The sequence below is a fragment of the Chrysochloris asiatica genome, unplaced genomic scaffold (assembly GCF_000296735.1).
Source record: "Chrysochloris asiatica unplaced genomic scaffold, ChrAsi1.0 scaffold00004, whole genome shotgun sequence".
NCBI lineage: Eukaryota > Metazoa > Chordata > Mammalia > Afrosoricida > Chrysochloridae > Chrysochloris > Chrysochloris asiatica.
In genome coordinates this window covers 1,168,142-1,190,862 of record NW_006408522.1, presented here as the reverse complement: position 1 = coordinate 1,190,862, position 22,721 = coordinate 1,168,142, and the positions used below count along the sequence as shown (strand labels likewise).

At 45.5% G+C, this 22,721-nt stretch overlaps 1 protein-coding gene across 2 annotated transcripts in view; it reads left to right on the top strand.

Moving 5' to 3' along the window:
* SMAD3 (SMAD family member 3) overlaps positions 1–22,721 on the top strand; it is a 160,447-nt gene that overhangs the window by 42,937 nt on the left and 94,789 nt on the right. The window contains exons 2-3 of one of the 2 annotated variants that reach the window (XM_006831508.1): positions 17,480–17,499; positions 21,201–21,223. The exons of the other annotated variant lie outside the window; for it this stretch is intronic. Coding sequence (XP_006831571.1) covers positions 17,480–17,499; positions 21,201–21,223 — 43 coding nt within the window. The remainder of the gene's footprint in view (positions 1–17,479; positions 17,500–21,200; positions 21,224–22,721) is intronic. 2 annotated transcript variants of the gene reach the window in all.

Below are 22,721 nucleotides of genomic sequence, written 5' to 3'. Positions count from 1 at the left end.
TTTTGCAGAATTCTATCATGCATTCTTCAGTATCATTTCTATCACCAAGGACATATTTTCCAACTACTGATCCTTCCTCTTTGCTCTCAACCTTTGTATTCCAATCACCAGTAATGAGCAATACATCCTAATTGCATGTTAGATTGAGTTCAGATTGAAAAAGTTGATAGAATTCTTCTAAAAGGAGCTCTGGTAAGCGTAGTGGTTACGAATCGGGCTGCGAACCTTAAGGTCAGTGGTTCGAAACTACAAGCTGCTCCGCGGGAGAAAGATGAGGCTTTCTACTCCCGTAAAGATTTACACCCTCGGAAACCCTATACAGGGTCACTATGGGTTGGATCCGACTCAATGGCACATAACAACAACATTTCATCCTTACAGGCTTTAGTGGTTGGCACGTAAATTTGTTTTAATAGTGGTTTTAAGTGGGCTTTCCTGTAGGCACATGGATATTTTCCTATCACAGACAGCCTTGTACCTCATGATTGATCTGGATATGTTCTTTTTGATAATGAATGCAATAGCATTCCTCTTCAATTTGTCATTCCTGGCATAGTAAAACCATGAGGTTGTCAGATTGAAAATGGCCAATACCAGTCCATTTCAGCTCACTAATGTCTAAGATACCGATATTTATGCATTCCATTTCATTTTTGACAATTTCCAATTAACCCAGATTCATACTTCATACATTTCATGTTCCTATTTTCAATGGATGTTTATAGCTGTTTCTCTTCATTTTGAGTTGTGCCCCATCAGCAAATGAAGGTCCCACGGGCTTTTTTCCCCATGGGCTTTACTCCATTAGTGAAATCATGGTCAACTCTACTTTGAGGAGGCAGCTCTTCCCCAGTCCCATTTTGAGTGCCTTCCAACCTGAGGGGCTCATTTTCTGGCACTATATCTAACAGTGTTTCTCTGCTATTCATAAGGTTTTCAGTGACTAAATATTCGGAAGTAGTTCGTCACTCCTTCTTCCTAGTCTGTCTTTGTCTGGAAGCTCATCTGAAACCTGTCTACCATGAGTGTGACCCTGCTAGTATTTAAAATACTGGTGGCAAAGCTTTCAGAATCACAGCAACTCAGAAGCCACCACAGTATGACAAACTGACAGACGAGTGGTGGCCGTTTGGTTTTAAGTGGAAAGTATCACTTTAAATTTCTCACAGTTGGGAGGCTAGAAAATAGAGCTCTGGTAGCAAGTGTTGGGCTGCTATTCGTAAGGTCAACAGTTCAAGTCCACCAGGTGTTCTGTGGGAGAAAGATGAAGCTTGTGTTCCAGTCAAGATTTATAGCCTTGGAAACTCTAGACAGGGTCGCTATCAGTCTGAGACGGAACTGACTTGACGTACACCACCACCAGGAAGCTAGAAGTCTGAATTTAGGGTGCCAACTCTCAGGCAGAGCTTTCTCTGTCAGCTCTGGGGGGAAATCCTGGCTTCTTCTCACCTTCTGAGCTTCTGTGGCATGACATCTCCTGTCCCCAACTGCACTTGTGCTTTCTCTGCACTGGTGTATCTCAAAAGCAATCGACTTAAGACACCACCGCCAACACACACACAAGCACACATGCATGCAGGCATGCACTAATTTACCCTCATTAACATAACAAAGAACTCCCTTCCATATAGGATTCTAACCACCTTGTTGTTGTTAAGTGCCTTCCAGTCAGTTCTGACTCATAGTGACCCTTATTAGGGCTTCCAAGGAGCAGCTGGTGGGCTTGAACTAACTACCTTGTAGTTTGCAGTCCAGTGCTGATTCTATAGTGCCATGCTAGGAGTCTGTAACCACTATGTTGTTGTTAAGTGCCTTCGAGTTGGTTCCAACAGATAGCAACCCTGTAAAGCAGCTGGTGAACTTGAACTCGTGATTGCAATGCAAAATCACTTTGCATATTAACCCACAGTGCCACACCAGGACTTCTGTAACCTCTGTAGCAGTTAGGATTTGCAACACACATTTTGGGGGGGGGAGACAAGTCAACCATTGTTGTTAAGTTCCATCGAGTTGGTTCTGACCCACAGCGACCCTTCATAGGGTTTCCAAAGAGCTACTGATGAGTTTGAACCACTGACCTTGTGATTCAACTTGACCTGGCAGTCAAGTGCTTATCCTAAAGCGCCATACCTGGACTCCCTCAACCATACAGATGGTGTACTCCTCAGGTGCTCAGAAGCTAGGGTTCACATTTGCTGAAGAACAGTAGGGATAGGTAATACATGTGCCGCAATATTTTAATTCTCATATTCAGAGAAGTTGGGAACTGGTGGGCCCTCAAGAGTCAGACAGGCCAGTGATCCCCAAGTGAGGTGTCATCAGACTCCACCAGTGAGGTGTGTGGCAAGGAATTTTTGTTGTTGATGAAGACACAGATGACGAGGATAAAGCAAAAGCTGCCTACTCTATGCCTAGCACTAGTAATAGTACTGAAGTTTGAACATTCTTTCCTTACCAGTTAATTAAAAATGTATTCCTCTGATGGTGCTCCTCTCAGCAGCCTGCATTTTGATTTATGGTGTTGAATAGAGGAGTACATGCAGGCAGAAACAAAGCAAGGACCTTGTCATGCAGACCCACACCTTCATGAGAACCCAGACCTGGAGAGGGAAGTGACTTCCCAAACGAATAAGAGAACAATGCCGGAGTTGAGATTTAGTTGCGCCTCCTCACTATCCATTAGGAAAATCACAGTGGAAAACGGGCTTTTGATTCTTTTATGTGTGCAAATTCTAAGTTTCTGAGTTTCAGCTGCTTCTTACCTGGTATTTTGTGCCTTCTTTGAGTACTTGGAGAAGCTATCTGTCCCACACTGGTGGAACAGCTACCCAGGATTCAGTGCATAGTGTGCTTCCGGGAGGCTCTGGAACTGTTAGGTAGGAATAACCAAAGGCTTGGGCTGAATCCCCGTGTGTGCCTACAACAATTTCAGTGGTCTTCCTCACTTTGAGCATTGAGCAAAAGGAACCAATTATGTGTAAACATATACGTTTGGTGTGTGATGGATGACTTACCATGTGACATCGCTTCTCCTTTTCTTTTTGACTGTGAACATCTGACACTGCAGGAAATAAGAAACTTTCCAGTACCGAATTTATGCGTACTTTACTTTCAAACCCTCTTGGCCCCGGCACAGGATAAACGAAACTGTAGCTTATAGAAATATTTATGGATGAGAGTCAATGAACTGTTTCAGTGCTTGGATGTCAGCAAACGGTTTCACATGCAGTCTGTCCTCCTGGTCCTCCCACACTCTGGTTATGTCATGGACAGACTTACTTTCTCTCTCAAGTCTGTTCTTGGTCGTGGTTGGTGCTGATGCAATGATGCTACCATTGCCTGCTATCACTGAATTCAATGTCTATCTGGTCCTTTGGAGGCTCTTGGAAGTTTAGTTGTTTTCTCAGTAACTGAGGTGAAAGATTCACAGACAAGGACTAACTAGACCTGAGTTGTATTAGTTGTGATGTGTTTTGGGGAAAGTCATGTAAAGTTTCTAAGTCTGGGCTTCCTCATCTTTAAATGGGATTACCAACTGGGACCTCTCCTATTTCATGAAGTTGGTGTGAGTGTTTGAGTGGGCATAAAGTGCTTTAATTGTTGAGGCTCTTTCAGGATTGGTGTCTGAAACCAAAGACTGAGTGGGACTAAAAGGAATAATGGTGAATGAGTCCTAGTATGATGCTGTAGGATAAAGCTCTGGACCACAAGGTTGGTTTGAACCACAAGATCGGTGGTTCAAACTCACCAGCCGCTCCTTGGAAACCCTATACAGGGTCGCTATGAGGTGGAACCGACTTGATGGCACTTAACAGTGTAAATTGGTGATGTGAATGGTTCGTTAACACACTTGGCTGCTAAATAAAAAGTTGGGGGTTTGAGTCCAACCAGAGGTGCCTCAGAAAGCAGGCTTGATGAGATACTTTGTAAAGTTAGTCATTGAAAATCCCAGAGAGCACGAGTCTACACGGTTGTCATGAGTCAGAGGCGACTCCAAAACAAGGATTAGTAGTGTTGTTGCTAAAGTGTCGTCGAATCGGTTCTGACTCATAACGACCCTGTATAGGATTTCCCAGGAGTGGCTGGTGAGCTTGAACTGCCAACCTTGTGGTTCAAAACGACCTTGTGGACCAGCGCATTAACCCACAGTGCCCAGCCAGGGCTCCAGCTGTAGTAATAGGTAGAAACGCAGATGGGTTTGTGTTTGGGTTGTATGTTGTGGAGCGGAACTTACGTGCATTTTCAGGGAGTCCAAATATATGGGAAGCAGCAAATATTCATTCCTACCATCACATCAGCACAGTTGGGAGGCTCTTGATCTGTTTACGAGGATGTTAGTACAACTCAGTCGCTGCTCTCCCGGAGCTCAACAGCTGAACAGCATTTTCATGGGTCCCCGGGAAGGTCAGTACATTGAGATTTGGTGACTCCTGTAGGCCCCCCAAACTAGAAGAGATGTTGTGTGTGTGTGTGTGTGTGCACGAGTGTGAGTGTGTGTGAAGAGAGAGAGAAAAAAGCCAGGAGAGTAGCGTGAGTCAGATGAAACTACTGTTTTTTCCCTTTTGAAACTCAGTATATTCACACACACACAGAGCAGTCATGCATTTGCTCAGAAATGTGTGAAAACCACTTAAAATGTGTGAAATGCAGCCCTTTTGAAAGTATGGCTTACACCCCCACATTTTCTTGAGTGATGGAATGAGTTTGTGCCTCATCTGCAGGCATTTTATGTCTGTCTATGGTCCTTAGCTCACTGTCGGTCCATGCTGACTTGGGTGTCTGTACACCTGGGCTCTCTGTGTTCTGTTAATTACGTGACATTTTGACCACCTTGATGCTCCTGGTTGGCCAATAGCTGGGAGCGAGCTAGGGTGGGCTGAGAGAGTTGGACACAACATACTGAAGGCAGGGTGTGCACTCCCCTTAGCCTGGCATTTTAAGTCCTTTAGAGTCAACCACTGTCTGGATTTCCCTTCCATACGAACCCCCTGTTCCTGCCGGACGAGACACACCTCAGTTCCTCCCAATTGTGGATTGAATTGTGCTTTTCCAGAGGATATATTAAAGTCCCAACCTTTGTATATGTGAAGTGACTCGGTGTAGAAATAGGGTCTTTGAAGGTGCTATCACTTAACACTGAAGTGGTATTGGAGTAGAATGGGTCCTAATCCAATAGAAGTGGTGTTCTTATAAAAGAGGAGAAGACAAGCACTTGGCAGTGGAGCAGAACTTGGAATCCTACTGCCACAAGCCAGAAATGCCAGGGACTACCAGAACTGGGAGGACCAGAGAGGCTCCTTTGGTCAAGGGCAAGAGCCTTTAATGGCTCCTTTGCAGGAAGCGGAGCTCTGCCAGCATTTCAATTTGGACTTCTAGCTTCCAGATGATGTTAAGTGCCATTGAGTTGATTCCAATCCATAGCAACCCTGTATAGGGTTTCCGAGGCAACTGGTGAGTTTGAACCACTGACCTCGCAGTTCAAACCGACCTTGTGTTGGAGTGCTTATCCTACAATGCCACACCAGAACGCCAGCCTCCAGGTGGTAGTGGTGGTTTATGTGTCGTGGAGTCAGTTCCAACTTACAGTGACCCTGTATAGGCTTTCTGAGAGCGGCTGGTGGGTTTGAACCGCCGACCTTGCAGTTACCAGTCCAGTGCTTATCCTACAGCACCACATCAGGGCTCATGACAGCCCTAGGACATTAATACGCTCCAGCTTTCTGTCTCCTTACTAAATGCCATGCTTGGATTCACCCTGTGTTTCCTGGGGTGTTGTCCCAGAGTCTTCTTCATCTTTGTATCACCTGGGTCAAGTGTTCCTTTGCTATCCCAGTTCATTCTCGCTTCCCCCACCTTTCTCTGAATGGCTGACTGAATCATTTCCTGGGTCTGGTACACAGTACATCCTCAGTAGATATTTCTGAATGGATTAATTTGGCCTGTTCCATGATCGGTCTGTGTGTCATTGACCCTCCCCGATTTGATAGTCAGCTTCCTTTGCATGGTACTGTGTCTTAGGGTTCTTGTCTTTGCTAACCCTTCTCCCACCCCCTCACTCTCGCTCTAGTGGTGGAACAGTAGACAAGGTATTGTGAGATCTTCAAACAAGATGCACAGGCTTCCTGGGACTCAGTAGCCCCTAAAATGGGGTAAGTCAGCCCCACTCTACCTGCATCAGAAGGCTGCCACGGTGAACAGGAAAGAATGAAGGTGGGAAAGATTTCTGGAAGAAAGCAAAGTACTATGCAAGTGTGAGTTATGAATGGTCTTTAATGTAGGATTCCTGGTGTGGCACTGTAGGATCAGCACTGGACTGTGAACCACAAAGTTGGCAGTTCATACCCTCCAGCTGCTCCTGGGAAACACTAGACAGGGTTGCTATGAATCGGAACAACAACACGTAGGCTCTTGGTACCTGTAATCTAACATTAAAGTTGGATCTGGACTTGAGGGGAGAACTGGTATATCCTACTGTTTTGGAGACCAGCACCCTGAATAGAAGTCACCCTCCTGAGCCTCAGCTTCCTCAGTGTCACTGCCCCTGCCGGCTCTGACATTGGTGATTTTGGAGCTGTGGGGCCCAATGTGGATCTCAGCAGTTCTGTGTGGTTTCCCTATGTGCTCAGGTCAGTGGAGAACTGGGTCTCAGCTACAATAGTGAGGAGAGTTTCCGCCAACATCAGCGGTGCTCCTGACATAACCATCTTGGTTTGTGATGTCACCTTGAGTGACCACACTAGGTCTCTTCCCTTTGTGCACAGTTATTTCTGGAACTCCATAATGACTCGCTATGATTGGCTGCAGAGGCAGAATTGCCTCTACCTGTACTGGAGGTATAAAGTGGCATGGCGGTGGCATCTGATCTGCCCTGCCTTCATACGGGGCTGGGGTGGAGACACTCACCGTCATCACCATTAGCCCAAGGCTGATTCCTGTGAGGCAGAAGTCAGACTTACCTCCTCTCTCCAACATCATTACCAGTTCTGACACCAGCTGACACATTCGATTTCTCTGCTGGGTTTGATAATACTTAGCATTGGTCACACCGGACTCAACAAGACTCAAGAATCTGGGGTTTATTAAGGAAGTAATGGGTTAACATGCAGGATCAGAAATGACTCAACTTTTTGGCAGTGCCCACAGCAGGCCTCACCCTAGCTCTTGGGCCCTCAGTCCCTTAGGTCTCTTAGGCTTGCCTCGCCTCAAAGCTCTTTAGCTCTAATAATGAATGCACACCCTGCCAATTAGCCTTGGCCCGAAGGTGCCCAGCTCTCTAGCTCCATGGATTGACAAGCCATGAAAAGTTCCCAGAGGCCTCCCACTTGATCAGCAAGCCTCTTGCCTGAAGGTGCTCATCTCTTGTTCTGTGGGTCAGGAAGCACACTGTGCCATCTCCTGCCAGCCTCCTGATTCTGTTGCCTCTGCATCTGCCTGTTTCTGCTGCTGCTTTTCGCCATATCTGGTGGTAAATCTCCCTCTCTCTCTGTCTCATGGCCCTGGAAGGTTCTCAGCTTGGGATCCAAAGGATTTGCTCCATTCCTAGCTCTTCTTTCTTGGGGATAAGGAGGGTGCTCTGTCTGCCTCAGGATGGCTTATATTAAGCCCGGTGGTGGTGGTGGTGATGATGTGCCGTGGAGTTGGTTCTGACTCATAGTGAGCTGCACAGGTTTCTGAGGTTGTAAATCTTTACGGGAGTAGAAAGCCTCATCTATCTCACGCAGAACAGCTGGTAGTTTCGAACTACTGCCCTTGAGGTTAGCAGCCTGACTCATAACCACTACACTACCAGAGCTGCTTATATTAAGCCTAGCAGATGGCAAAACTGACCAATCCTCTTATTAGAGGTGTCATACACCTTACTTGCATAGTCCCATACCTCAAAGGGTGCCATGTACCTTATTTGAATTATTAGGCGTTCATCCAGTTTTCTTTGGCAGACAGAGCACCAAAGGAATCTTATTTACCTAGTCCCTCCTGTCGTTTGATAGGAGTTACAAGACCATAGTTAGAAACGCCATGCAACACTGAAGATGTTGACGTTTAAAGGTGGTTGAGGGTGGGTAAGGAAACTTGGAGGAAGTGTGTGTAACAGGCCCCTACTTTAAAAAGGGCCTGCCTCGGCTGGTTTTGTGGTGGTGGTGTTCAAAGACAGGAAGATAGATAAGAATAACTTTTTACCCCTTTCTCCCTCCCAGACACACACACTTGCTGTCTTTGATGGCCAATAGTTATCCAAGGGCAAGCAGGGCAGGAACTGGTTTTGTTTTCTGTTTGCCAATGTGTGTGTGTTTTAAGTAAGTGTTTTGTAGCAGATTTGTCCAATGCAAAATGTTGTCTGATTTCTTTTTAAATGAACAAACACTTCATTGTGAACTGGATGAAAGTTTGCAAAGCAAATCAGTTTTCCATTCAATGTTCTAGACATAGACACATTTTGTTTCATGTTGTTGGTTGTAATCCCCAGGGTGTGACATCAGTTATCTCACATCCACCTTGTGTTTCTTGTTTCCGGTTCTTCCCCTTTCCTAACCTTCTGAACTCAGATGGTTCATTATTTTAAGGAGTGCATACCTCTTTAGTGTTAGTGTTCATCTTATAGCCCTTGTTTATTATTTGGTTGAAAATGGAGCCACAGGGTAAGTTCAGTTCCAGGTCTGAAGAAGTGACTAAGACTCACAGTCTCGGGGGTTCCACCAGTCTTTATCCAACCAGGAAGCCTGATGTTGAGTTTTGTTCCACATATTTTCCCACTCTGTTCAGGACCTTCTAATGTGATCTCTTTCAGATCAGTTAGTTGGTAGCACAGCACCATCTAGTTCTTCTGATCTCAGGGTTGTGGAAGCTAAGGTTTGCATTGTCCATTGGACTCAGTTTTTCCATGCTTCTTCAAATTTCAGAGTCTTCTTTGCCCCAGATGGGGAGAGACCAGTAGCTGTATTTTAGATGGCAGCTTGCACACTTTTAAGACCATAGTCTACTCATCAAGCTAGAAAGTAAAAAGTCTTGATGGAGATCAGAGGGTGGGGCCGGCTGCTACAGTACAAAAGCCACTGAGACGTGTGGAAAAAGAGGTGTGACAGTTTTGTCTTTTTTTTAAACCTTTTTTCCTCCTCTACCCTGTGCACCCTTTCTGTCGAGCCCGGGCATCTTCAGGCAGGTAGCATTGCGCCCAGAAGGTATAATTTTCCCATGATGTAAAGAGGAAGTCACTTTCTGAAAGCCCCAGTGGTCCCACAGGTTAATCCTCCGGTGACTTCTTATGATGTCTGACTCTGGGATTTAGCTCTAAAGTTGACTCTCCTACTTGGGCGGGAGTCTTTATTCCTGCCTTATAACAAGAGATAGTAGGTCTGGCCATACAGCCAAACCATACTTGCACCCTGTAAAACCCCAACATAAAAGGCAAGAGCCAACACCAACTGCTATATACAAGGACGCAGTCATTTTGAGAATTACACTGAGCATACACAGATAGCTAACTGAACTTCAGAGATAAAATTGTGAACTATCTTTCTTCCATTCATTTCTCAATCTCTGTCACATACAGTCACAGCAGTGACTAGATGGGGGACCAAGTGAGTGGACACCCCCACCCAGCACTGCATGTTCCTACTGTGCACGCACACTGATCTGCACAGCAAAGGCTACTAGACAGTCTGCTATGGTTTTGTTTTTTGTGTGCTTTTTTTGGTTTTGGTTTTACTTTTGTTTCTGTGTTTTGTCCTTTTGGTCTTACTTTTTTCCTGGGGGTAGGAGCTCTCTTTCCCTACCCAAGGAGAGACAGCAGTCGTGACCATATAGCAAAGCTACAATCATACCCTATGCTATCCCACCATCCAGACAGGAGCCAGTATCAGCTGCTATGCATTACATAGATAGCCAACATTTGCTAAGATTGCTCACAGTTGAGTAATAAGAGATGTAAAAAAGTGGAAGCCTAGCTCCAGATCACATCCACCAGGAGACACTCAGTAAGCTTAATAATTAGCAACATACATTCATTCATTTAATCATTGAAAACACATCTAACTATTGAAAATGTCCAAGAAACAACAAAAGATCTCGGCACACATCCAGAAACAGAAAAGAGTAACAGAGACAAGTGAACTGGAGGTAGGCATAGACTTCCCATTAGAAGGAGAGCAGGTTTTGGATCTACCTGAGAAGGAATTCAGAGGAATGCCATTCACACAAATCCAAAGGCTTCACAGAAGGCTGGAGGAAAATAAGTAAGAAGTCAGGAAAGTGTTACCGGAGCAATCAAACAAGATAGAGATAGCATTTGAAACAATTCAAAACCTTCAAAAAGAGGTCCAAATAATTAATGATAAAATATCAGAAATGGACAATACACTGAAAGGGCAAAGGAGTAGAATTGAAGAGATGGAAGCCAGAACCCATGAGCTGGAAGACAAATCTCTCAGTACTACTAAGATAGAAGAGCAAGCAGAAAAAAAAGGATAAAAAAATCTGAAGAGAGTCTAAGATTCATGTTGGACAGCATGAAGAGGAATAACTTAAAAATTATTGGCATTCCAGAATAGGAAGAATCACAAGTCCACAGAGGAGATAGTTTTGAGGAGCTTATGTAAGAAAATTTCGCTAACAAAGGATGAGAAGATAAGCATTCAGGAAGTTGAATGAACCCCAAGAAGGATAGACCCAGAAGAAAACCACCAAGACATATCATAATCAAGGACTCCAAAATCAAAGACCAGGAGAGAATCTTAAAATCAGCCAGGGAAAAGAGAAGTGTTACTTAAAAAGGCAAGCAAATCAGATTAAGCTTTGATCTCTCAACAGAAACCATGCAGGCAAGAAGGCAATGGGGAGACATATATAAAACCCTAAAAGAAAGAAAAAAAAAACTGCTAACCAAGAAGCGTCTAGCCAGCAAAGCTGTCGATCAAATACAACAGTGCTATCAAAACTTTCTAGGATAAACAGAAACTAAGAGACTTTGTCAAAGCCAACCCAGTGCTTCAGAACACCCTAAAGGGAGTTCTTTGGACTGAAAACCAACAAGAACAGACAACAACCAGTGATTGACAGAAGTAGCAATACCACCCGGAAGTCAGTTGACAGCAGAGTCCAGAACAGAACAATGAATTCAGAGGACCTGGGAGGTCAATCAAAGATCAAAATAATAACAATATCAAAGAAGGGAAAAATACAGGAACAGATATCTCAGTGGTGTGAGGAGGTCTGGTAGATTGCAGGATAAAGTAGACTATCTTAAATAGAGGGAAAAGTTAGTAGATTATAGGGTAACCTCAAAGAAAGTTAATACTTCACAACATACTATGAAAATGAAGAGCCAAGAAAAACATGGAAACATTAAAACTAAGAAGAAACTTGACAAGAAAAAACTAGGATGTAGAACATTATCTTGTGGATTATGCTTTGCTAATTTATCTTGGTGTCCCTGAGGCAATGGTCCTGGTAACTTCGGCCCAGCAAATCATTCCCTCAGGGTGCTTGTTTATGGCTAAGACGTTTTCATAGCTTTGCCTACTATACGTTCCACCATAGTCATGAATATTTTTGCAACATAGGTAAATCTATATGTAGAAATATCCTGTCAGACCTATATAGATTTGTGAACATAGAGGGACTGGATATATTTTTTTTAACTTTTTGTAATCCCTTTGTCTTGCACGAGAGAGGCCCTGATAGCAAACTGCTGACCAAAATGTTCACAGTTTGAACCCATCAGTCGTTCTTTGGAGGGGAGATGTGACCGTCTACTTGCGTAAATATTCCAGCCTTGGAAACCCATTGGGTCAGTTCTAGTGTGCCCTGTAGGGTTACTTTGAGTCTGAATCGACTTGACAGCAATGGGTTGGGTTTGGTTTTGACGTCTAGAATAACTTCTCAGTTCTCATCACAGAGTATCGACGTGTACATTGATGCTCAGTAACAGGTCTGATGGGTTCAAGAATACTTACCCATTTGTGTCTGGTTGTAGGGCAAAGGACCTAGGTTTAGCCTAAGTTTCGAGACCTTTGTTCTTGGCACTGAAGAAATAGCCTACAAAGTAATTGGGGTGCCTTCATATGGGACTTCCGGGCCACACCTGAGGATTTGCGCTGGCAAGTGAGGGCTGGCTGGACCAGAAAACACTCACCTGAGGCCTATGTCAGCCAGCCTCAGGAGGCATGATTTATCCCAGCATGCAGCACTGGCAGTAAAAGCCTGGAACACTGAGGCTCAGAGTTTCCTGGTTGGCAGAGGGAGGGTGTTATACCTTCCCTGAGAAATGACAGGTCTAAATTGGGAACCTTCTCAGACCTCACCCACATATCTCTCCCTTAGAACGATCCTGATTTCTATCCTGTTTCTGTACTAAAAGCTAGAATCTTAAGTATAATGTCTTCCATGAGTTCTGTGAATCATTCTAGGGAATGAGCAAACCTAAGGAGAGTGTCTTCTTAGTTTGTAAGGTCTGACTGAATCCCGATGGCCAGCGGCAGAGAGACAGAGAGGGTCTGTATGTGTAGCTAGTGTCAGAGATGAAGGAGAAATGGGAAAGTGGGGTTAGGCTTCATCTCTGCTTTGGGGGAAATAGATTTATGTTGATTCTCACTGTCCTGCTTATAGAAGAAGAGGTGCTAGGAAGAGAGGATTGTTTGGTGTTCCCTTTGAAACTGCCCTGCATCCCCCATCCTTCTGCATTTTGTGTGTGTGTGGGGTCACCCTTCATTACCCCTGAGTTCAGGAATGCCTGTGATTGGCAAAGAAGAAAGCCCCCTTTTTCCTCCCTTCCCATGGGGATTTTATTGTATAGTGTGCAAGCAAATGATAAATATTCATACTAATTGTGGGCAGTGCCTTTTTTTTCAACTGGTTTTCCATCGGTCCCCTCTGCAGATGACTTTGGCAAGAGGCTTGGCACACATGGTTGAATTTACACTGGAACGCTGTGTCCTGTGCTGTCTTGTATCTCCTTTCTTTGGTGGCCAGTGTCACACAAGAAAGTACTTCCTCTGTGGGCTTTGCCCATGCATCCCTTCACGCAGACCTTTGGGCATGGATGAATTCATAAACTGCATTGCATGAATGAAGACTTATATCAGTTTTGTCTGTCTCCTCAGGCCCAGTTCTTCCAATTTTAGCACTATACCTGCTTCCCACTTGGGGATTGCAAGGGGAGGACAGACATTGAGGCGTATCTTGTGCAAACTTCTGTGAGAGCGAGTGACCCTCTGAGGTATTTCAAAGGCTGTTTTTTTTCTGGTCTGTCTTCATGTCTTCTCTCAGGATGCTCTCAATATGAAAGCTGCTTACAGCTTCATCTGACCTAGCTGAGCAGAAAGCACCTGTTGGGAGGAGGCCCTGCTGCCTTTAACTCTATGACGGGGACCACAAAGAAAGAGCCCTGGACTCCAGTTTTTGTCTCCATTAAGCTGTGTGATCTTGGGCAAGTCAGCAGACTTCTCTGAACCTCAGATTCCGCCTTGAACAATGAGAAGGTTAGATCAAGTATTCTCTAACGTTCTTGTCATGAGCGTCCACTTTCTGCTGTCTACAGGGTGGAAGGAGCTGTCTTGTTCTGCAGGGGGAGCTGAGCATGGAGGGTAATTGGGGTGCCTCAAAGGCCACCCCTGGGACTCTGAACCCTGAGCTGTAGGCAGCAAGTCCAGAGCACTGAGAAGATGCTGAGTTGTAGGGTAAGCTCAGCACCTACAGAAAGAGTGTCTTGTTATTCAGCCCTGTGGAATGCTGAGGCAGGCCCAAGCTTGGGCAGGGCAGCTGCAGAGCTTGTGGCTGTAACTGTGGGCAGAATTTCATGGCTTTGAAGAAGGGCTACTGTATATACCAGTGATAAATATTAGTCACCCTGGCAGCAGAAGGAGTTTCCTGTGCTGGATTTTTGGCCCTTCCAGACAAGGGGAAAGCCTTGTTCCCTGACTGGGTGCTGGAGGGAGAAGCAGGAGCTGGGTAATCCTCTTACACCCATGCCAATGCCCGGGCTGGACGTCCCATGGAATTTTCAACCATGGAGTGACCCCACTCTGTCTGACGCTGCATGGAGCCTGATAGGGCCTCCTGTTACCCTAGGAAGGTTAGGGCCCCCCCAAAATGGCATCTGGTCCACTGTTTCTATCATAGGGACTTTGTTTGGGCATGTCCCAAATCCAAGCCTTGTACTGCTCTGCCCTCCCCACCCTTCTGCTCCTCCTCCTCCTCCCAGCATCTCTGTCTTAGGGAAAGGCTCTCTGGAACTGTCAGTCACCTCAGGAAGCCATCCATGTCACTTCCCCAGCTCCCTCGTCTGGCCCATCCCCAGGTCCTGTCATTCAGCCTTCAGAATATCTAACTCCATCTGCTTTTCTGTCTCTGTGGCTGCTTCCCTGATCCAAAGCAGAGTCGATCTTGCCTAACCTCCCTCCGCTCTCCGGCATAGCACAGTGATCTCTAAAAACTGCATGTCCTATCCTATGGTCCATCTGCTTAAAGCTGATCAGGGACTCCCCATTGTCCTGACCGGAAAGATCCCTAACACAGTTGTGGGGTCTGGTCCTGACCTGCTCTTCCAGCCTGCCTCCCAACTGGGCCCTCAGTCCTACTTTGGTCTTGCTTTTCCTTCCTCCAGGCTATCCTGCATGCTATTTCTTTTGCCTGGAATGCTCTTCCCCACAATGTTCAGCAGGCTAATGTAAGTCAGGTCTCATGTGAAACAACATCTCCTAGGAGTCCTTAAGGAGTCCCAGTATGGCGCTGTGGGTTAATGTGCTGGACTGCAAAGTCAGCTTGAACCACAAGGTCGGGGGTTCAAACTCACCAGCTACTCCTTGGAAACCCTCTAGAGGGTGGCTATGGGGTCAGAACTGGCTCAGCAGCACTTAACAACAAAAACCAGGAGCGCTTGAGGATTCCTGGTAGCTGCTAACAGAAAGGTCAGCAGTTTGAACCTACCAACCGCTCTGCAGAAGGACGTGGTAGTCAGCTTCCTTTAAAGATTCACAGCCTTAGAAACCATGTGGAGCAGGTCAGTACTGTCCTGCAGGGTCACTGTGAGTCAGAATCAACTCCATAGTGGTGAAAGAGAGCCCTGGTCCATGTTAATTATATCCCCTGATACTTCTCTCAGAGCATACACTGCTCTTGTTTTTCAGACCCGTTACCCCAGCTTGTATTTATAAACCGGTATGATTGTTTGCTATCCATCTTCCCCTAGGAAGTGACTATCTCTTTTGATCTCTGTGATACCTGAGGTCCAGGATTGAGGAATTCAGTGACTATTTGAAGATAGGAATCATGTGAGGAGACTGTCTTCTGCTGCCATTATCCTGGCACTCAGGGGAGTCCACTGGGTTTTGTCCTTCACTTTCCAGTCCCCACGGCAGTGGCCACAGACTCTTCCTGGCTTCAGTCTTCTGGCATTAAAACTATCAGTTCCAGATCTCAGTCTTTTGTAAGGTGACACATCCTCTGATTACCTAATTCCCATTTAGGTGTTAATGGTGCTAATGACATATTGTTTATTACTCCAACCCATCCCAAACCCACCCTTCTGACTCATAGAGACCCTACAGGACACAGCAGAACTACCCATAGGGTTTCTAAGGCTGTAAATCTTTACACTGCCACATCGTTCTACTTTGGAACTGCCTGTATAGGTACAAACTGCAGACTGTTTGGTTAGCAGCCCAGTGCTTAACCATGGTGCTACCAGGGCTCCTGTTTATTACCCCAGGGGATACAAAATAGTGGTATCAAAACACATCTATTTGGTATCTATCTGAACCCAAGTGGTTAAAAACCCTTCAGCAACTTCCCAGTGTAACCAAGGCAAAGCCCAGTCTCCTTAACCGGGTTACGAGGCCCCATCTGCACACTTTGACTTCTGTCTGCCTCCTAGTCTCGACCCCAAAGCCTCAATCATCTCCCTTCCTCCCACTCAGTGGCCAGCACAGTGGCTGGCATGGCACAGGCCCTCCCGAGAAGTTTGTGAAGTGAATTTAAAAGAAGTATATCTTCATGACTAATGCTTTAACCAAAATCTTTGATGCTGTGAGTCAGCCTTTGGACCTCAGATGCCAGAGAAATGACAAATGGTGGGAATTTCAGGCCCAGTGGTTTTGAAAGTGTCAGGCCATCAAGGGAGATGTGTCTGTTTGGGGACTGGCCCTTCAGAGTACCTAAGCCCTAATACCTTACTCCCTATGACACCGATCACATCACCTACGTACCCATGGCAAGGTCAGTCCACTCTTGGCTTTCCAAGGGGTCTGTAGTGGAGAGGAGTCACTTCAGTGTATGGCCCAGTCGCCTGATGCAGTTTGTGGAGTTGTGCAGGGTAAGGCAGGTGAGTCAGCGAAAGAGTGGTAACAACAGGACAGTAGCTTCCCCCAGGCCTCCCACCTACCCTGGCCATGCCACCATCACATTGATTTGCACAGCTAGCCATCTGGTGGGTCATGGTCATTGCCCAAACCACCCTCCACTATGCATTACCATGCTCTTCTTTCTCATCACGTGCATGGGGAGGGAGAAAGGGAGGGCCATTCAATTTGGTCTTAGGAAAATCCTCTTTGAGTTGTATGAGTGTTGTGTACAAAGAGGGCCTGGATGAGGATGTGATTTTAGTTTGATTTCTGGAAAGGTGGATGATTGGGGCGTGAGGTTTCCATGACAGCTGTCTTTCTGGTATGGAAGGTCACCCACCCTCACCTGGAGGCCTGAAACTCCTGAACACTTTCCTCCACCCCCCTTGGATCTGCTCTCCCCATGTGCCCCACGTAATCTGTCCAAAGAACAGATCTTGTCCTGGAAACACCTTGCTTAAAGCTTGTCTGTGAATCCCAGCGCCTACGCAAGCATGCATCTTGTCCCCTGATGCTTCTCAGTGCCTCCCACCGTTTTGGGCTCTGACCTTGCCCTTGGTGCCTCTGGTTTGGAGCTTTGCAACCTGGCAGCTGCTGACTCTGTGAGGTTGTTTATAGTTACTGCAAACAGGCAGGGATTTGTGAGGGTGGTGAGCACTGTTTGTGGAGTGAACCGTTTCAAGTGCGAGCCCAAATGCCATTGGGAGAAAGCCCTGTAAACAATGTGGAAATAAAACAAGGATTACGCTTTGCTCAAATGACTGAGAATTATGACTCTGAAGATCTCGGAATTCTTCCCCACCCTGCCCCAGGCTGTTTGTTGCCACCTGGGTTTGCCCCATGCCAGCCTAGAATGCGACTAGTTTCCTCCAAAATTCCATCTTGATTGTGTCCAAGAAACCAATTGCAGACCCCTTGTTTGCCACCCTATTAGTGGCTTCAAAGTATCCTTCCCTTGTGCCCCAAAGTTGGCTGAACACATGAGGTCTTAAAAACATTCGTTTCTGGTTCTGTCTTCTGCACCCTAGGCAGGGAGGCCCTTGAGGGCCGGGACTTATGGGACTCATCGCTGGGTTGGAAACACATGAATCACAGGTGGTCCCCTGCCTTTTTGTGCTGTTCTCTGCACTGCACTATCTAAAAGTTAGCATTTGTCATCCTGTCTGGGGTCTCTTACTGAATATATTGGAAAGGACAGTTTGCTTCATTTTCCTTTGGAAGAAAGAGTGGAAATCTAGAGAGTTCACTGGTTAAGATAAAATTTTGAAGATCAAAGAGGATAGGAGGGGACTTCAAAAAGCGTGTGGGGGAAAATTTTTTTTAAAAAGCTCTTTATTGTGAAATGAGTGAAAGTTTACAGAGCAAACTATAAGGTTTACGTTCAATAATTCTTATACATGTTGTCTCCTTTCATTCATTGCAGGCCCTACAATGAAACATCATTTATCCCACTTCCTTCCGGTGGCTCTTCCCATTTCTCCTCCTTTCCTAACCCTTCTGAACTTTGTCCTTGGGCAAATTCTGCCATTTTGATCTCAAATGGTTGATTATTCTAAGGTGTGCGTACCTCCCTAGTGGTTTTGCTCCCCTTATAGACTTGTTTATTTTTCGGTTGAAAATTGAGCCAAGGCATTAATTTCAGTTCACCTGAAAGGTGACTAAGGGCCATTGTCTTGGGGTTCCACCGGTTTCTATATGACCAGGATGTCTAGTCTTTTTTTTTAAATGATTTTGAGTTTCGTTCCACATTTCTCTCCCACCCTATCCAGAACCTCTAATGTGATTCCTTTTCGAGGCGTCGGTAGTGAAGCTGAGTACCATCTCATTCTTCTGCTGTCAGTATTGTAGAAGCTGAGTTCCATTGGTCCATTGGACTGTTTCCACGTGACTTCAGTTTTCATCATTCTTCTTTCCTCTAGACAGGGAGAGACCAATCCATTATCTTTTCATTCCATTTTCCATGAAAATTTTGAAACTGCCTCATATTGCTTACTTGGAATGTTCCCTCCATTAAGACTTATTTTGAAGGAGGCTCATTTTCCAGGGGCCAGTCGCATCTCAGAGTCAGGTTCTTCTTGATGGCAGAGGGACCAGATCTTACTGGCCTTCATGTCCCCAGAGCCTAGCACGGGGCCTGTTAGAGAGCAGTCACGTCATAAATACTTGTTGAGTGAACACATGGGATGAATATGTGTTTTCGGTATTTTTTTTTTTTAATGCTTGCTGGTGAGAAAATTCCCATGGCTTGTGAGTTTGTAAGACATGATTTCCAGTGTAAAATTCTCTGTGTGTGGGAATACTTTTTGTGTGGAATGTTTGCCTGGACTGAAAAAAATGCTTTGTGGTAGCAGCTTTGAAAAATTGAGTCATTTTTTGCTCCATTTTACAGCTGTGTGACTGTGTAAGTCACTATCTAGCCCTCTTGGCCTCAGGCCCCTTATCTGTAAAATGGGTCGGGGTGGGGTGGGCCACAGGTTGCTGAGGACTTCTGCTGTACACCCTCTTTCTGATGAGAAGCCGACTGTTGTCCCTGAGGGTTCTCACTCAGAGCTGGAATCCTCTCTGACCTCTTTGACTGCTTTCCAGTGGGTGGAATGCCTCGTTTCTGCTTCTTGGTAGCAGTGAGAAATGTTAATGTGGGGTTAGGAAAGTAAGCCAAGAGCCATCGAATAATTAAAACACACATGTACACAAAGAAAAGGGAGGGGGGACACGCTTAATGGACAGGGGATGAGTAAAACCCAATGGACTGAGAAAACCCCAGAGCTGAACTTCTCATGACCCTGCATGCTGCCTGCAGTTGCAACACCCATGTGCCCCCTGGGTACCCCAGCTTCTCAGTGATGTCAGCGGGCCGTGGCCCCACAGGAAGCAGAGACTGGCTGCCTGAAGCTTGATGCAGCGTGCAAAGCCTGCTCTTCCCTGGCCCAGTTCCAAGCCCCCTGAGTCTCCGGATAACTAGAAGATATCCTATGCTCCCAGATCGGTCAGAGTGGGAAACCAGCTCAGAGCTTTTCAAAAAGCCAAACCCCAGGCCATGCACAATGTCCATGCAGCAGTGAGATGGCCCAGAAGAGCGTTTGTGTTCCAGAGGGTTCTCTGCTGGAAATCAGCGTGTTTCATTTAGGAATGATGGTAATAGTGGTGTCGTCGGTTAATGAAGTACCTTAACGCATTCATTGCTTGAGCATGTGTCTGTGAGACCCTGGGGTGTAGGGACAAACAATACCGTCTCTGCCCTTGGAGTACTTTGCTAGTTGGGATAGAGGGACACATCAGCAGGTAGAGGTGTACGGCACTGGACTTTTGCCAGGGAGGGGAAGGTAAGAGATGCTCATCTAGTTTTCCAGTGACCCACAGCAGGATGTATTGGGAATAGGGATTTAGAGGAGGGGGGTTTGGTGAAACAGAAGTGTTTCTGTAGCTAGAGATAGAAGGCTGTGATATGGGGTTAACAGGACGTGGCTGTGGTAATGGTGCTTACCTCACAAGTAGTGAGGCGTGAAGGAGAGAGAGAGGGTGGTTCTATGCTGCACAGATGTGAGGGTTTGTTGTGATAAGTTCAGACCCTCCATGGGTGTTCATCGAGTGTCTGTGATGCCCAACCCTGCATGGGCTGCCCTGGTTGTATGTGATGTTTGCCTCCTGCCTCTGAGCACCGTATGGTCCAGAAGGGGTGGGGGCAGCACATGACAGTCATGTGAGCCTAATGAAATAACTAGATAGTAGCTCTAAAAAGGAGCTCAGGTAGCGTAGTGGTTATGGATCGGGCTGCTAACCTCAGGGTCATCAGTTTGAAACTACCAGCTGTTCGGCAGGAGAAAGATGAGGCTTTCTGCTCCTGTAAAGATTTACAGCCTCGGAAACCCTGTACAGGGTCGCTATGGGTCGGAACCAACTCCATGGCACATAGCAACAACAGCTCTAAAGGTCAACTTTTTTTTTTTTTTTTTAAATCAACGTTTTATTTTGGAATGCGTTTAGATTTACAGAAACATTCCAAAGAGAATACAGAGAGGCCCCCATCTACCCTTCCCTCAGATTTCCCTCAGTGTTAACTCCTAAGTTACCATGGTGGTGGTGGCCCCCGACTCATTCTGACAGATGGAACAGATACCCTTGTGAACTGCAGGAGTTTGATTGGCTGGTGGTTGGAACTAGGTTGGCAGCCTTTTTTCCTAGTCTGCCTTCATCTGGAAGCTCTACCAAGTCCTGTACAGCATCAGAGCAGCACAGGGGTCCCCATGGACAGATGGGGAGTGACTGCACATGAGGCTGTTGTCTCCCTCCTGCTGAGCCATCAGGGCCTCATGCTACCATGTGTCAGAATCAGGAAGCCAGCATTGCTAAGTTACTTTGACATAACTGGAAACTTTATCTAAAGGAGCTCTGGTAGCGGAGTGGACCCCTGGCATGGAGCTGTAGAGTCAGCACTGGACTGTGAACCACAAGGTCGGCAGTTCAAACCTACCAGCTGCTCCTTGGAAACTCTATACAGGGCCACTATGAGTCAGAACCGACTTCATGGCACTAAACAACAAAAACAACAAGTAGTGTAGTGGGCTGCTAACTGCAAGATCAGCAGTTCACATCCACTAGTCGCTCTATGGAAGGAAAGATGAGGCTTTCTACTCCTGGGTAGAGTTGCAGCCTCAGAAACCTCATATAGGGCCACTGTGAGTCGGAACCAACTCAACAGCACACAACCAACACCACCACACTTAATCAACTTAAAAATAGCAATCTTATTGGCATATAAGTCACATATCATAAAATCAACTCTTCAAAGTGTATAATTCAATGCTTTTAGTATATTCACAATGTTGTTCACCCATCTTAATTCCAGAATGTTTTCATTGTCCCCCAGAGGAATCCCATCCCCCAACTCCACAGTCTCTGGCAACCCCTATTCTGGACAATCATAAAAATGTAATCCTATAATATGTGGCCTTATTGTGACTGGTCTCGTTCACCTACATTCATTATGTTTTCAAGGTTCATCCGTGAGATCGTGTGTGTCAGTACTCCATTCCTTTTTATGGGTGAACAATATGCCATTAGAGTCCTAGTGTGGCACTGTAGGATAAGCTCTGGACCAAAAGATCGCTGGTTCAAACTCACCAATTGCTCCTCAGAGACCCTATGTTGTTAAGTTCCATGGGTTGGTTCCAACACAACAGTGACCCTGTACAGGGTTTCCAAGGAGCATCTGGTGGGTTTGAATGGCCAACCTTGTGGTTCACAACCCTATGAGTCAGAACCAATGCGACAGCACTTAACAACCAACAACACAATATTCCATTGTTTGGAGATACTACATTTTGTTTATGCATTCATCAGTTGATGGGCATTTGGGTGGTTTCCAATGTTTTGCTATTATAAGGGGGCTTTAAAAAGTGTGTGGAAAATTCCTTTATATTTTCATTCCATTTTTCCACAAACCCTCTGAAAGCCCCTGGTATGGATAATGTTACTATGAGCATTCAAGTGTAAGTCTAAATTTTCATTTCTTTTGGGTAGATACCTTGGAGTGGAATTGCTGGGTCCTTGGATAACTTTATGTTCAATGTAAGAGGAAGTGCCAGTTGTTTTTCAGAGTAGCTGCCCCATTTTAACAACCCCATCAGCAATGTGTGAGGGTTCCAGTTTTTCTGTCTCATCTCCAACACTTGCTGCTGCCTGTCTTCTTTATTTTAGCCTTCCTAGTGTGAGTTCTAGTAGCAGAGTGGGTTACGAGCTGGACTGCTAACTGCTAGTCCAGCAGTTTGAATCTCTCAATCACTCTGAGGGAGAAAGATGAACTTTTCTTCTCCCGTAAAGATTTATAGCCTCAGAAACACTCTACAGGGTCACAATGAGTAGGAACCGTAAACCACCACCACCAATGGGAGTCAAGTGGTGTCTCATTATGGTTTTGATTTTCATTTCCTTAATGTCTAATGGAACTCTTGGTGGACCACAAGGTCAGCGGTTCAAACCCATCTGTGGCTCCTTGGAAACCCTATACAGGGTCACTATGAGTCAGAACTGTCTTGACGGCACTTAACAACAGCAGCGTCTAATGATGTTGAGAATCTTTTCACGTGTTTACTGGTCACTTATGTAACTTTGGGAAAATGTTTACAAATCTTTCACCCATTTTTAAATTGGGTTTTCTTTTTGTTGAGTTATGACTTTTTTTGTCATTCTGAATACAAGTTCCCTTATTAGATGTATAATTTGCAAATATATTCTCCCATTCTTGGGTTGTCTCTTCACTTCCTTTTTTTTTTTTTAAAAAAAAGCAACAAAAACGTGTTTAAGTGAAAGTTTACACTGCAAATTGGGTTCCCGTGTAACAACTTTTACACAGATTGCTTGGTGACACTGATTACAGTTTTCACAATGTGA